Source organism: Phytophthora infestans, genomic scaffold, assembly GCF_000142945.1.
Source record: "Phytophthora infestans T30-4 supercont1.19 genomic scaffold, whole genome shotgun sequence".
NCBI lineage: Eukaryota > Oomycota > Peronosporomycetes > Peronosporales > Peronosporaceae > Phytophthora > Phytophthora infestans.
The window spans coordinates 896,915-912,164 of NW_003303740.1; the positions used below are offsets into that span (position 1 = coordinate 896,915).

Sequence of the window (15,250 nt, forward strand, 5' to 3'; positions counted from 1 at the left end):
GATGAATATACGGTGATAGCCAACAATAATAAAGAGATTGCATCAGGACAATTAGAATAATTATTTTTAATCAGGTAAAAATGATGCTGGGGCACAGCAGCAAAACGTTTTGTCCTCTTTTTTGTCGGTAGTTATTGTTGCTGTTAGGTTACGTCGAATAGAATAATTTTGCATCTAAGTACAGAGGATCGGTGTTTATCTTTTGGCTCAAGGTGCAACAACGCTATTTTAGCACGCTTGCAACGCAGGAAGGGTGGAATCTGGACAGAATTCACCCATGGTGCGTGAACTGTCTCAACGTGACTACCAAATAAATACCATATCAGCTACCTACTCTGTGTCGACGAGCCGTAAATGGCGACTTAATCCTCTCATGAGTAGAAGAGCAAGTAGCTCGTGAGCGACGCGTTGGGCTCCTTGACCATGAGAATGATCACCGCAGCTATCCCCACCGCGCCCACAGCGACCACAAGCGCCAGCACGAAGCGCAGCAGCAGGAAGAAGAAAATGCCATGCAGGATGCCTCTGGCCTCACCATGAAACACTTCAACCGACTTGGCTGTGCTACACTCCAGGTTGAGCATCTCGTTGAACTCTCCCGACGTACCGCTGAAAGTGCGTCGACGCTGGCGGGCCTTGAGCAGGTTGTGGAATGGCGAGGGCTTACTGGACATATGTGTGCTGCCGGGGCGGGAGCGACTTCGACGGGAAGACTCCGACGAGTCGGAGTGCGCGCGGATCGGTGGAGCACGATGCATCGCTCGGTTGAGAGCTTGGTCCGGCATGCTCGTTAATATTGGATGATGAAGAAGTCAATTCAACGCTGGACTTTGAGCTTGCTCGTGTGTTGATGTCGTCACGTATCAAAGAGCAAGGTCGGAATACCGTATATGAGCGCAGCTTACGACGGAGCTCAAAATCGGAATGCGATAGCGATCACTCGACAGACTGTCTTTTGTTCCGACCTGAATGGCCTAGTGAAATCAAGTACGAATGATGGGAGGTGACTGGCTGAAAAACTGCTATCGCTTTTTTTCCTTCAACATGGAGTGCTTTTGTATTATAATACCTTGTAAGATCGCGACGAAGCTCAATGAGCCCGCTCATAACCTTGCCAAATAATATGCCTCATTGTACAGACCGTTTAGCTTGCATGCAGCAAACTCCAATAATGCTGGTATCCATGTTTGCGCCGATTACGCCAGCGTGCCATCGGATGACAGTATGGAGGCACGGCATCCAATAATCGACCAAACATTCCCAGCAGATTTTACTTGGGATTATCAGTGTAGTTTTATCTATGCGAATACACGTCGAGGTCACTTGACACCAGCACGTATAGCTACAGCTTTGATGCCATCACGACTACCTTTGCCACGACGACAGTGATGTCGTCGGGCTTAAGGTTGTGGCGGAGCGAGGCCAGGACGATATTTTCGGCAGCCTTGTCGGGGTTCTCTGCAATAACATCCACAAAAGATGCGAGTTCACCTGACCAATATCTTCGCCAGGAGAGCATCGGCTACGGTAGAAATAGCAGACAATAACGAGAAACAAAGTCAGTAATTACAGGTAGCTCGAACACGGCGGTAAAGAATCTTACCGGGAACTGCGAAGGAGCTTTCTGGAGGTCGGGGGCGAAGTTGTCCCAAACACCATCAGTGGCTAGTACAACGAGGTCTCCGTCTTGCACGTCAATCTCACCCGAGTCCGCCTGGAGCAATAACCGTTAGCATTGTACTGTCTCCAGCATAAATAGTATCCAAATGCGAAGCAGACTTACATCATCAGGGTGATTCTCAATAGCACCATACTGCTTAAACCGCAGAGGGATCTTTGCCAGTTGGTACGGAGCACGTCCATAATACTAAAGCAACGCCGTCAGTAACTCTTCTACTGTCACTCCCAACAGTCAATTCGAACCTGAAATTTACTGCGGAAGATTATCTCGCCGTTGCGGATGACCACGAAGCCAGAATCTCCGAGGTTCGAGTACTCAAGCACGGGTTTGCCCTCAGACGACTGCTTCAGTCTCACGATACAGGCTGTCGTGCTACCCGCCTCCACCTCGTCATCCAGCAGCGCCTGCTTGTAGCCGTGAGCCAGAACCTGTTGCGTGGTGGCACTCTCGCTATTGGCCGTCTGCTGCTGCACAAATAATGCCGCGTTGCGCATTAGCGAGCGCGATATCTTGCCTGGATCCACGCCGTTCTCGTTCCAACCACCGACGCCGTCAGCCACGCCCACCACGTCAGGTGTGAGGAAGAACGAATCCTCCCCGCATGTGGCCGGGTTAGCTCCAATACCGCTGTTGTTCTTGCCCAATGCACAGCGCTTGCCCTTGCAAACGGCCTTGGCGTCCAGGAAAAAGGAGGCAGCACCAGCTACGCGGTTCTGAGCATCCAAAGATGCCGGCTTGCGTGCTGACGAGCTGAAATGAAAGGATTGGCGCTGCGGTGGCGTCATGGCTGATCGGCGCAGTGACCGCTGGGCGGAAGTGGCAGTCGAGCGGCGGCCAAGTCGGTGCAGCATGATGCCTAGTGGCAGTTGCTCTGTGCGGCTATAACAGCCGCAATTGATTCTTTTAAACCAATTAGAATATAGAAATTTATAATTGGACATAAATCAGTGGTCGCCATAAGTCCCAACCGCACCCTCTATTTGGTAGACGCAGGAGACCAGAGCAACATGTCGTGGGCCAAGCACAAGAAGATCCTAGCTATGGCCAAGGGCTATCGCGGTCGCGCCAACTCGTGCTACCGCACAGCTATCAACCGCGTGGAGAAGGGTCTGCAGTACCAGTATCGGGACCGCAAGCAGAAGAAGCGCGTACGAACTGGTCATCATTATAATTATTTTTTAGAATTACTTACATGAGTATATTGTTGCTGATGACACACAGGACATGCGTTCGCTGTGGATCCAAAAGATCAATGCTGGTGCTCGCCAGGAGGGACTCTCGTACTCGAAGCTTTACGGAAAGATGAACGGCTCGGGCATCGAACTGAACCGCAAGGTGCTGGCCGACATGGCCGCCACGGAGCCCTTCAGCTTTAAGTCGGTGCTGGAGGTGGTTAAGCACATGGAGGGCGTCACCAAGGCTCTGTAAATATGCGAAACCTTTTCAGTATAAGGACAAACGACAGTCGCGCTACAGTCAGTGACCGCCAACAGGCTTAGAGACCGGCTGTATCAACAGACAACCGATCAACTAGTGCTGTGCAGGTTTGTCTCGTGCTGTTGATTGCAATGATGATAGAGAGCGTGCCCTGACAATGCTAGACGGTTGTAATGAAGAGACGTAGCACATTTTTTTTTACTTTATCAACTGATGTTGGTGTCTCTCGACTGCGCGTAGATTTCCTCGCAAACCGGTACAATGAGGGGACCATCCGACCCATCACGCCTCCCTTTGAACATTCACAAGAGCGCCACTTGACCGACTCAAGCCACGTATTTCAACATGCGAGCTTTACTTCAGGATCTCAGCAACCTTCTTGTCGATCGAGCGACCCTTCTTCAGATCCTCTTCAAGCTCAATGAGCTTCCAGATGCCGTCGATCATGGCCTGCACCAGCTCCACCTCCGAATAGCCGATACGAGCCTTGTTGGAGACATCGTAGACGCCACCAGGACCCGGAGGCGAGTGTTCGCCCTTAGAACCACGAGCCTGCAGACCCAGCGCAGAGCACAAGTCGTAGAAGCGTTCTGACTCCTTGGAGAGCTGCGGGAACTTGATCATGACGCTAGCACGCAGTCCCGTTCCCAGGTTGGACGGACACGTGCAGACGAAGCCCAAGTGGTTGTCGTACATGTACTCGCGACCTTCGCCCTTGACGACCTTTTCGACATCCGAGACTCCGCGACTGAAGCGGTCGAACACTTCTTGGATGTTGCCACCGTTCTGCATGGCGATCACTCGCATGTGGTCTTCCTCGTTCACCCAGACCAAGAAGGTCTTGTTGTTGTTGTGGAAGATGCCACGTCCATCGGGCCAGTCACGAGCAGCGCCAGCGTTGGTCAGTAGAGTGCCGCCACCAGGTTTCTGGAACAAGAAGTGGTCGTCAATGAGTTGCTGCTCCTCGTCCTTGGTCATCTTGCTCAACGGGTAGTATTTGCCCGCCAGGTCCCTCGTGAGGTTACTCAGAGCCTTGGACAGCACACGCTCGACCTCACGGCGTTCACCACGCGACGTTCCAGGGGGCAAGGCCAAGCCACGGACACTGCGACCAGCACGGATACGCGTCGAGATGACGTAGCTGTCCGGGATCTTGCCGTTGCGAATCTTGGACGGGTCGATGTCCGTCTTGTGGGTGTCCGTGGGCTTGTAGCCGTGCCAGCCTTCAATGACGGGGTCCATGAGCTCCTTGAAGGTTTGATACGACTCCTCGTCGCCAGCAACGACGCCGACACCGAGGTGAGGCGTGTCGATACCGGTTTGAATAGCCTGGTCGATGGTGTAGCCACTGGCTGTCTTGCGATCCTTGAGCTTGTCATAGATCTCGGGGGACAGGTTCTTGGCCATGAGACTCTTGTGCTTGGGGGTAAGCACTGGGTAGTTGTTGTACTTGGGCTTGGAGACACTCGAGCCACTGCCAGAGATACCCAGGTCGCGCTCGATGTTCTTGAGACGACCCGAGATGTCCAGCAACACCTCGGATGTCGAGTTGGAGCTCTCCGCAGTCTTGGACGGCGACTGTGAGGATGCTGCAAGGCCAAGCGTCACGGCACCGGCTCCCGCGATGTAGCGGGCATTGGTCTTGATCATGCGACCTGCAGTCAGATGTGAAACAAGGGCCTCTTAGCGATGAAGCGGCTGCGATGACATCCTTCTACTTAAAACGTACTCAACATGGTTCTTGTGAAGAGCTTGGATTGAGTTGCTTGGGAGGTCGCGGGTCAGATAGAAAGTGTCGAACCTCAACTCGAGGGGAGCAGCGAGCAATGAGCGGTGGGTAGCCAGCCGCCCCTGATCAAAGATCGTGACGCTTGAAGGTACCATGTAGCCCTTAGTGGAGACAAGTATAGCGAACACAACTGGTACATAACTTCAAGCTGCAGGAAGACTGGCGTCAGTAACCTAGCGTGACTTTGCTGCCAAAATTTTGCCAATTTGTTAGTGGTTGGAACTTCCAACAGTTGGATGTAACGTCAGACTTCATTTGCAGGTTCACTAGCCTAGTAGGAAACAACAGCCTGTGGGGCAGCGAACTTGTACTCGAAGTACATTTTTGTGTCGATGTGCATGCAATTTACTTAAAGTCAAACTCGCAAGCCGCTTACCAAAGCGTACAGCCTCCTCAGGCCGCAACTTCTCTACCAAAAGCCGCAGCAATGACGCTTATGCGCCACCCTTGCCACGGAAAGCACGCACGCCGCGACCCATGCCACTGGGGCCTCCCCGGCCTCCACCCATCATGCCACGCATGCCCTGGCCGCCCATAGCTGCACTCATGGGGGCGCCACCAGCAGGGCCACCAGCCTGCGGCTGCTCCGACTTGGGGTTGCGCACAGTCTCGTCCACTGACAGAATCAGGCACGCCGCCTCCGTTGCCGCCGCGATCGAGTTAATCTTGTTGGCAGCAGGTTCCCACACGTGCGACTCATGTGTGTCACAGATGCCGCCGGTGGTGATGTCGACGCCGAACCATTTGCCTTCCTCGGGGTCCTTGAAGTGCTTCTGACGCAGGTGGTTCAAAATGTCCGTCGCGTCGTGGCCAGCGTTCTCGGCGATCTGACGAGGGATGATCTCGAATGCCTTGGCGTAGGCATTCACCAGCAGCTGTGCCTTGCCCTCAATAGTGCGCGCATACTGGCGCAAATGACGAGAGATCTCCATCTCAATGGCACCACCACCAGCCACGACCGTAGACGACGCCACAGCCCGCTTAACGACCATCAGCGCATCGTGCACCGACCGGTGCGCCTCCTCAATGAACTGCTCGGCACCGCCACGCAGCACAATCGTGGAGCTCTTGGCCTCAGCGCACTCCATAAAGATGTTGTATCGCTCGTTACCAACCTGGCGCTCCTCGAAGCGGCCACAGGATCCCAGCACAGATGGGTTCATGTCATGTACCGAAGTCTGTACCACACCGCCAGTAGCACGCTGTGTACGCTCCATGTCGTCCTGAGCGACACGACCAGCGCAGAAGAGACCGCGGTCAGCGAAGTACTGTGTAGCCAGGTCACCCACGGGCAGCTTGGACAGGATAATCTGGGCGCCGCTCTTCACACACAGCTCCAGCTTCTCATAGATAATGTTCCATTCGGCGTCCACAATAGATTGGTACTTGGTGGGGTCGTCCAGACGCACTTCAGCGTTCTCTTTCTCCGACTTGAGCTCCAGCTCCACGTTCAACAACAAGATCTTCGGGCTCACGAAAGTCTTGGGCTGCTGCTCGAATCCAGCGTACGAGAACGTCTTCTTGAACGCCACACCCTTCACCAAGAACGAGTCGGTCACTGATCCACCGGGCACCTTCTTGACACCGACCATGCTGATGTCCAGACCCTCGTCAAGACTTAACACAGCATCCACAATCTGCAATAAAAAAACACAATTATATCAGCAAAACAAATCCTCTTCTTGTACCTCGATAGTCGCATCCTACCATGGGGGAGAAGAACTGCTTGTGACGCGAGATAAGCTTCGAGTTCAGTGCAGTGCCGCTGACGCGCTCCAGCATCTGGCGGCGTCCCACTTCGTCCGATTCGGCCACGCGGATCTCAATCTCCTTGATCTTCTCGACTGCAATCTGGCCTGCCTTGCGGAAGCTCTTAATGATCATCTGGGGGTGCGTGTTCTCCTCAACGAAAGGCTTAGCCTGACGCATAAACTCAGCGCCTAGCAGCACGACGGACGTGGTGCCGTCGCCCACCTCGGCGTCCTGTGAGAGCGAGATATCCACGAGCGTCTTGGCTGCCGGATGCACCACGTCCAGCAGGTTCATGATGGTGGCACCGTCATTGGAGATGGTAGTCTTTCCGCCAGTGTGGATAAGCTTGTCCATGCCGCGAGGACCAAGCGTCGTGCGTACTGCCTCCATCACGGCCTGGCACGCGTTGATGTTGCTAATGAGCTGGGCCTTACCCTGGCTCGTGTCTGTGCCTTCCTTCAACAGGATAATCTGGGGTTGCTGCTCGACGGAGATACATATTAGCGACTAAAGGAGACCTTTGAGAGGGAGGAACAAAGCGGGAAGTACCATCATGCCGTTCATAGTGACAGGGTCGAGAGGACGAGCTTCGGGGCACTCCAACCAAGGAAGATTTGGTCGCCACACAGGAATCTTACACGCGATTGGCTACTGGAACCGAGCGTACACATCACGCTACAAATCGGACTTAGTGTGATAAAGTCCGAAACAAAGAAGTATTTTTGAAAACTGCTGTACATTTTTCAAACTCGATAATTCACAAATATCCCCTGATACGATCACTGTCAATTTTGCCAGATCAAAAGATCATTTTTCAATGTCGATATCCAAGTTCCGGGTGGTGCAGTTGACGCAGGAGGCACTCAAAGTCCAATGTAAGGTGGACGATTTCGAGGAGTGGGGAGCTCCAACGTTAAATCCTCCCCAATACCAACGTAAGGAGGAGCTGCAACGCGCAACGCCGTTTTCCAAGAGAGGTTCCATTTTCTGGGCTCTTGTGGAAGATACAGCAGACACTGGGGACTCGAATCTGGTGGCTGGCCAGACCGTGCTTTACTGTCACTGCGAAAGCCACCGTTTTGATTGTGCTGTTCGCGGCAGCTCTGGGGGTATTGAACGGGGTTATTCGCACCATATCGGGTCGGTCTTCACCCTGCCGCAACATCGCAAGCGAGGACTCGCCAAGCTTTTCATTAGTGAGGTGGCGAAACAGTTGGGAGAGCTACCGGGATCGATGGTATCGGTACTGTACTCGGACATTGGACCGACGTACTATGATAAGCTTGGATGGAAGCTGTACCCGTCCAAGATGGCGACGTTGGATGTTGCTAACCCCCTCAACATCAAGCACAACAACGACAGCGCGGCAGAGCTGGAGTCGCTGACTTTGGACGAGAATTTTCACAGTTTTCTTCACGCCGACAATGCGCGGCTTGTGACGGAGCTATCTAGTGATCAGTTTGAAGGGCGAGAGGCTTTTGTTATCCTACCCACACGTGATTCTATCGAGTGGCAGTTCTGCATTGGCGTGTACTATGCTCAAGCTCAAGAGTATGAGGAGCTCCCATGTCGCTGTGGCGTGAAAATCGACGAAGACGCTTTCATCATTTGGTGCCATAATTTGAAGGCATCGACGCTGAATCTGGTTCGTACTCGGCTCCCGGAGAGTGGCAAGAACGCTGCAAAGACTACTCATCTGCTACTGAACGAAGCGTTGAAGGAGGCTCGTATGTTTAGGCTGAAGAAGATTGCTATCTGGGATCCCCCTTCGATCTTAGCCGATGACAAAGTTCGAAGCCAATTTGAGATCCAGTTCGTCGAACGCGACGACTCGCTGTCGAGTGCCATGGTGTTTGGTCAGAGAGGCGACGTCAATGCTGCTCTTCCTCACTGGCTGGCCAACGAAAAATTCGCTTGGGTCTAATAAACGAGGTCTAATAAACCCTTCAGTGGATTACGAAGTTCACTTCAACATGATCGTACTTAAGAAAACGTATGAGCTACTGTACTACAGTCTGTACATGTAGTGTCGGTATCCTGTTGGACCGCTCCCTTTATTCGTCGTCGCGATGGAAAAGTTTCGCTTGGTGCAGCTGACGCAGGAAGCGCTCAAGTTGCAGTGCAAGACTGACGACCACGAGCACTGGGGAGCGCCTCTTCTAAGCGTCGAGCAATGGCAGCGGAAGGATGAAGCGCAGCGTGTCACGCGCTTCTCCCAAGCGGGGGCGCTCTACTGGGCTCTAGTGGACAGAACAGAGGAGGACTCATCCACAAGTGACGCAGGTCTTGTGGCAGGTCGAGATCTACTCTACTGTCATTGCAAGACCCTTCGCTTCGACTGTGTCTATCGCCATAGCTCTGGGAAAGTTGAGCGTGGATATTCGTACCAAGTCAGTTCGGTCTTCACGCTCCCGGATTTCCGCAAGCGCGGGCTTGCGAGTTTCTTCCTAACAGAAGTGGCCAACCAACTGGAGAAACTACCAAAACCTCTGATCTCGGTACTGTACTCGGACGTTGGGCCAACGTTCTACGACAAGCTCGGTTGGAAATGCCATCCGTCCAAGGCAGCAACACTGGAGGTTGACCACCCTCAAAACGCTACCACTGCTGCCACCAGCATCAAGCTAGAATCGATGTTCCTTGATGATAACCTGGCCACGTTCCTGGAGACTGACAATGCCCGGCTGGTGGCAGAACTGTCAGGTGATAAGTTTGAAAAGAAGGAGGCGTTCTTGATCCTACCAACACGTGACTCGATCGAGTGGCAGTTCATCAACGGCGTGCACTACGCTCGAGTGGCAGGGTTCGAGGGGCTGCCAACATGTTGCGGTGTAAAGCTTAACGACAACGCTTTCGTGCTCTGGTGGCACAACTTGAAGGAGTCGACGCTGTACGTGAGTCGTGCTCGATTCCCAGATTCCGGTGACAATGCCGCCGCGGCTACGCGTGTGTTGCTGGATGCTGCGCTGCAAGAAGCACGCAAGTTCAAGCTGAAGAAGGTCGTGATCTGGGACCCACCGTCTGGTTTGGTGCGCAACGAAGTACGCCGTCTCCTCGAGATTGAGGTTGCTGAGCGCAAACTTTCTGAGTCGAGTGCCATGGTGTTTCGCCATTGGAACGCGCAAGAGGGTGCAACGACAGCACTACCTCACTGGCTCTGCAACGAGAAGTATGCTTGGGTCTAAATTCAAACAAACCGGTAGCTGTTGGGCGAGGATCTTCCAGAGCTGCGAGAAAGGCGCAAGGTGCGACCAACCAAAACCTGTGCCACCTCAAAGTTGATAATACATAAATAATTGAATTCACTTGTGACTTGTTTGGTTAAGTGTCTTGACCTCGCCGCATTGTTATACTGTTGCTTAAACAGATTTTGTACAGCTAGATCGATAACCAGACTCAGATAACGCTAGGCGATGAGCAACACGACCCGGGCTGCCGAATAGGGCTTCAGTTGCGAAGCTCCGGTCGATCGTCAAGCAGTGGTCCAAGGTGATCTACGATCGCTAGTTTTAACATGCTACCGGAGCTCTTTAGTCATGGAGAGTTGTCCTTACCAATGCATGCCATCGATCCAAGCCTCCTCCAGCCTCACTTGTCATTTCGACACCTCATCCGCAACCAAGATCACCAGCAACCGGCTACTACTTGAGCGAGAATGAAGGTTTCTGCGTCAGCATTTATTGGGCTTGGTGCAGTTCTCCAGCACCTGCATCTTCCTGTCGTTGCCAGCTTCAGTGATGACTCACCCGTCGTTGCACCCACGTTTGCGCCTGTAAACGTCACCGCCCCAGAAGCTGGAGATGTTGACTTCACCAACTCGTCAGCTGCAGACCCCGACGTTGGTGATGAAGCCTCCTCTGGATTTCGAGCTCTGGAACCACCCGGCTACCTCGTCGAGCACACCGACGCCATGATGGGTTTGTGTCCGCCTCGCTTTCTCGACTCGTCCGTGATCAAGACCCGAGCCATCCCCACCAACAATTGGTGGGGCAACATCATCGCGCACGACGCCAACGCTGCCATCCAGCCCATTTGGTCCAACCCATACTCCCTGCAGATGGTTGTCGACAAGGCTCCTTTCGGTATGTCAGTCAGCTATCCGTATCGCAGTCGCTTCAGCGGTGGCAGCTCTGGCAACAACGGAGCTGTCAAGTTCTACGCACACGGCATGGTCCGTGAAGTCCTGTTTTCGGCCGAGGAGATCGTGTGGCAGAAGCCCAACTTCCAAGTCGTCGACTGGGCCGACCAGGGAGTGACCGTCAAGTTCACCGCCGGATCGTCCAGTGGCGCCATGGTGTCGGACTTGGTGTCTGGTATGGTGTACTCGTCGATGAAGTACTCGGGTCTCACCCCTCGACTGGTGTCGAGTGCAGTAGTCTCCACCATCAACGGTCAGCCATTGAGTGGTCCAGTCCGCGGTTCCAAGTTTGAGATCGTCTACAACTCCGGTCAGAAGTGGGTCGTCTACGCGCTGTCGAGTGATGGTCGCAGTGACAAGGAGATCACTCTTACAGCTGACGGCACTTCCGCTCTCAAGAGCACAGGCGTGTTCGACGGTATTCTGCGTGTTGCTCTGGTGCTTGAAGATTCGTGGCTGACTACGCTGGACCAACACAAATCCTGCATCGTTCAGGCTGCAACCATCGACCTGCATGACGACAGCTCCTACGCGTTCAAGTGGAAGACGACGGGCGACTGCTCTTGCGGTTTGCTGCACTACGCTATGAAGCACCACACTGAAACCATCGACACGAGCAGTGGTGTCCGTCAGGTGGACGGGATCGTGGCGTACTCAACTACTCGAGGAGCGTATCAGGCTTTCACGACGCCTGAAGGCTCAGCCGACCCCGTGTGGGAGATCAAGGAAACTCAACAAGTACCGGAAGACTTCTACCCGTCCCGCAAGATCGCGTCCAACATGGCTCAGCAACAACGTATCGTCGACCACCTGCGTGAAGACATCAATGCCGGGTGGTCCATTCCTCTTGATGGCAGCTACTACTTTAACGGCAAAGCTGCACAGAAGTACGCCTCGCTCTGTCTGATCGCGAACGACCCGGCCATCGTCGGAGGCGACAAGAGTCTCCTCAACTCGTGTCTCAATAAGCTTCGTGGTGTGATGGCTCCGTTCGTGGCCAATTCCTGGGCCAACAAGCTCCAGTACGACCAAATCTACGGCGGTATCGTGAGCTCGCAGGGGTTCAAGACCAAAGACCTCAACGCTGACTTCGGCAACACTATGTACAACGACCACCACTTCCACTACGGCTACTGGATCCACACGGCAGCCATCATCAACCGCCTGGACCCGAGCTGGAGCGACCTCCCCAAGCTCAATACCATGGTCAACCTGCTGGTCCGTGACGTCGCCAACTTTGACCCGGACGACAAGTTCTTCGCGCGATTCCGCTCCTTCGACTGGTACCGCGGACACTCGTACTCGCACGGCGTCACCCCATTCGCGGACGGTAAAGACCAGGAGAGCACGTCGGAGGATGTCAACTTCGCCTTTGGCATGTACATGTACGGTAAGGCCACCAACAACGCCGCCATGGAGGCCGTCGGGAAGCTCATGACTCGCGTCAACACACACGCCATCAAGACCTACTTCCTCATTGAGGACGCCAACCAGATCCACCCCGCCAACTTCCGTCCCAATAAAGTCACAGGCATCTTCTTCGACAACAAAGTGGACTACGCCACGTGGTTCAGCGCCGAGAAGTACTGCATCCACGGTATCCAGATGATCCCCGTGTCGGCTGTGACCGAGTTCGTGCGCACCAAGCAGTTCGTCAAGGAGGAGTGGGAGCAGGTGCTGGGCAAGGAGACGATCGTTACGCGTGAGGATACAGGCAACGCGTGGCTGTCACTGCTGTACGCCAACTTCGCTATGGTGGATAAGCAGCGCGCGTTGGGTGTACTGCAGAAAGCCAAAATGGACGACGGTCTGTCTCGTTCGTGGGCACTGTACATGGCCTCCAGCTTCGCAGAGTGAGTCCACGAAGATGAAGGCACCAGGGTCCATCGGTAAGACCCCGTAAAGTGCACGAGAGCTTCTTAGACACACCTTCTCTATTTTCTGCATTCAGCAGTGGTAGTTTGTAGATCCCAGACTTCCAGTTTCATCCTTCTTAATACAATGTGGCTTTCACTGAGAACCTTACGTATCTTCTCCATCCTGACGTGTGCCCCACTTACGTTTTTTGGCTTGTTCAGTCGGCCTTTTACTTTTTTAAGATTGGACCGTTCACTGCTGGGACTTAGGTGCTTCGAATTAAAAAAACTTTAAAGCTATTTGGTATCTTTTTGCGGATTCCGCACAATTGTCGCCTTTTAAATAAGAGAGTGATTCATTTGCCCGAATGAAAATCTGCCAAATCTGAGTCGAGTCGACCCTAAACCTCCTCAGATAAATACCCCTTTCCGGACAAAGTATACCGTATAGTAAAGGGGGGCGACCACACATTTTTCCCGCCTCGGGGTCTGAATACTGCTGGACGATCGCCACGAATCTGCGCGTGCTGCCGAGCGTGGGTGTGACGGGGTCACACAGCACCTTGCGCTAGAGGAAGTTATCTTCCGAGAGTATACAAACTCTCAGTGAACGGCAGTTCACAGGTCCCCTCTTTAATTAAAGAGAGCGAAGTGACCTAAATAAGGTAGATTGTAAACTGAGTATATTTATAGGTAGGTTAAGTTTGTGGTTAATACAAACTATCAGTTACCTATAGAAATGCAATGTCATTTAACCAATGGTTGGTTTTGAATGACCTTGGTACCTTGTACCAAATATCCCGGAGTATGACATGTCATACTCCTGAAGTGTGAAGTGTCACACTTCATGTAACCAGGGTACACTTAGTGCTACGTACCCCGTTACATCCTCCCCCACTTAGGTTCGGTTTACCGACCAATCAGAATGAAGAGATGTTCGTCACAAACTCTCATTCTCAAAGTCGAAAACCATCGACTCGGCCGCGCGAGCGCGGCGGAGGCTCACTTTACAGTTAGAGCCTCGAGCAGCAACCTGTGCGCTCTTCGTCAAGGTCTCCACTTCGACCGTTAACATGCCTCGTGGCACTGCTAAGAGCGGTGCTAAGACACGCTCCAAGGCTGCAGCCGGTAAGGCGCAGGCCAAGAGCACTAAGCCTCACGGCAAAGGCTCTGCACTTAAGGAGGCTACTCAGGTGGCCTCCGAGGCTATCGGATCCTCGGGTGACGCGGCTGCGGACAAGCGCGCAAGCAGGCGCCGCAGTCCGTCGCCCTCGTCTTCAGACAATCGTCCGAACCCTCGGTTCGTAGAACGTGAGTTCAACTCGGGCAGTGAGGACGATGCCGAGTCCGAGAGCACTCATGATGCTCCTGCGGGCTCTGTGGGAGGGCACAGCCCAGTGCCCAGTGAGCACAAAGAAGACAGCGTGCAGTCGTCCGCTAGTGATCACGGTGATCACAGTCCCAGGACCTCTGTGCGCTCTGAGAGTCCGGCCGTTAAGGCTAAGGGCACTCCCAAAGCCGGTGGCGATGAGGAAGGGATTCCTCGCAAACGTCTCTCGCTTGCCGAGGGTCTTGCGCGCGCTAAGGCCTCTAAAGCCGAAGGCGCCAAGCCCTCAAAGAAGCGTACCGCCTCTAAGTCTCCACTCCGCGAGGAGAAGGAGACTCGACGCTCCTATCAGAGTCTCTTCGGCTCCTCGGATGAAGAGGAGGAGAAGGAGGAAGAAGAGGAAGAGGAGGGTGCCATTGTTGAGCCCCGGGAGGTCTCGAATGACCTCGACCAGCAGCAGGAGGATTTCCAAGCTGCCCAGCGTGTGCGTGGGGGTTCGGTGGCGGCACCCGTCAGCCAGGGAGCTGCCATCAACTCAAGAGGGTATTGGCCTCCCGAGGAGAGCTCTGGGGCTGACCTCTTCTTAGAGCTTCTCGTCGCTCCTCGTGGCCTTGTGGGCGGCCACACTTCTAGGGGCATCTATGAACGAGCCCTTGTTCAGAAAGAACAGTTGTTCGTCGACAACGTGGAGGCTGCTCGGTGTGTGCTTCTCGCGCCACACCGCATTCCCCTTAAGGACTTCACGACTTGTCTTAAGAAGCCCGAGACCCGGGGTGGTCTCTATCCTGTTTGGGGATACCCCTGGGTTATGCCCGAGAACTGTCCCACATGGAGTTCTTGTGAGGACATGTTCTGGGCGTGGGTGGAGACTCTCAAGTACTCGCCCACGGAGTTATGGGAACTCCATGAAGATCAGCAGCTGTCCCACATCCTGGACCAGCGTGATCTTCGTGTGAGGTTTGCCCACTTGATCAGCAAGCGTATGCTGCCAAGGGACATCCTGAAGCGCGCGGCTTCTAGCGCTCACGATGAGCGCGGGTACGGTATGTATTCATCATCCGTACCCCGTTCGGGCAAGAAGCCCCGGACTACTTATGAAGCTGCCACCGCTTCTGTTCCCAGATTGCGACAGCCTTCGGGCAGTCAATCAGGAGCCGTTCAATCGGCTCCCACGAGTTCTCGGAGTGGGCATAACCCCTCCACTTCACGAGGAGCTGTCGCTTCCCGCGACACCGTTGCTCCTGGAGGATCCGCTCCACGTGGAAGTGGA

The 15,250-nt window shown here is 53.8% G+C and overlaps 8 protein-coding genes across 8 annotated transcripts; 4 read left to right on the plus strand and 4 right to left on the minus strand.

Moving 5' to 3' along the window:
- Window positions 1-247: 247 nt before the first annotated feature.
- On the minus strand, window positions 248-817 carry PITG_11043 (uncharacterized protein; the record flags this gene model as incomplete). The annotated part of the gene is made up of 1 exon (XM_002901782.1): window positions 248-817. One exon carries the CDS (start codon window positions 783-785, stop codon window positions 372-374), a length of 414 nt encoding a protein of 137 aa, XP_002901828.1.
- A 525-nt stretch (window positions 818-1,342) lies between these two features.
- Window positions 1,343-2,560, minus strand: PITG_11044 (protein phosphatase, putative; the record flags this gene model as incomplete). Its single annotated transcript, XM_002901783.1, has 4 exons — window positions 1,343-1,522; window positions 1,604-1,714; window positions 1,784-1,867; window positions 1,924-2,560. The coding sequence occupies 4 exons, from the start codon at window positions 2,530-2,532 to the stop codon at window positions 1,343-1,345; spliced, it is 984 nt and encodes a 327-aa protein (XP_002901829.1).
- A 109-nt stretch (window positions 2,561-2,669) lies between these two features.
- On the plus strand, window positions 2,670-4,681 carry PITG_11045 (50S ribosomal protein L20, putative; the record flags this gene model as incomplete). The annotated part of the gene is made up of 2 exons (XM_002901784.1): window positions 2,670-2,829; window positions 2,903-4,681. The coding sequence occupies 2 exons, from the start codon at window positions 2,689-2,691 to the stop codon at window positions 3,107-3,109; spliced, it is 348 nt and encodes a 115-aa protein (XP_002901830.1).
- On the minus strand, window positions 2,682-4,961 carry PITG_11046 (creatine kinase B-type; the record flags this gene model as incomplete). The annotated part of the gene is made up of 2 exons (XM_002901785.1): window positions 2,682-4,773; window positions 4,848-4,961. The coding sequence occupies one exon, from the start codon at window positions 4,766-4,768 to the stop codon at window positions 3,473-3,475; it is 1,296 nt and encodes a 431-aa protein (XP_002901831.1).
- A 188-nt stretch (window positions 4,962-5,149) lies between these two features.
- On the minus strand, window positions 5,150-7,223 carry PITG_11047 (T-complex protein 1 subunit eta; the record flags this gene model as incomplete). The annotated part of the gene is made up of 3 exons (XM_002901786.1): window positions 5,150-6,544; window positions 6,615-7,130; window positions 7,209-7,223. The coding sequence occupies 3 exons, from the start codon at window positions 7,221-7,223 to the stop codon at window positions 5,342-5,344; spliced, it is 1,734 nt and encodes a 577-aa protein (XP_002901832.1).
- A 253-nt stretch (window positions 7,224-7,476) lies between these two features.
- PITG_11048 (uncharacterized protein) lies at window positions 7,477-8,583 on the plus strand (the record flags this gene model as incomplete). Its single annotated transcript, XM_002901787.1, has 2 exons — window positions 7,477-7,983; window positions 8,056-8,583. 2 exons carry the CDS (start codon window positions 7,477-7,479, stop codon window positions 8,581-8,583), a joined length of 1,035 nt encoding a protein of 344 aa, XP_002901833.1.
- Window positions 8,584-8,728: 145 nt separating this feature from the next.
- PITG_11049 (uncharacterized protein) lies at window positions 8,729-9,965 on the plus strand (the record flags this gene model as incomplete). Its single annotated transcript, XM_002901788.1, has 1 exon — window positions 8,729-9,965. One exon carries the CDS (start codon window positions 8,729-8,731, stop codon window positions 9,842-9,844), a length of 1,116 nt encoding a protein of 371 aa, XP_002901834.1.
- Window positions 9,966-10,314: 349 nt separating this feature from the next.
- PITG_11050 (endo-1,3(4)-beta-glucanase, putative) lies at window positions 10,315-12,654 on the plus strand (the record flags this gene model as incomplete). The annotated part of the gene is made up of 1 exon (XM_002901789.1): window positions 10,315-12,654. One exon carries the CDS (start codon window positions 10,315-10,317, stop codon window positions 12,652-12,654), a length of 2,340 nt encoding a protein of 779 aa, XP_002901835.1.
- Between the last annotated feature and the right edge of the window lie 2,596 nt (window positions 12,655-15,250).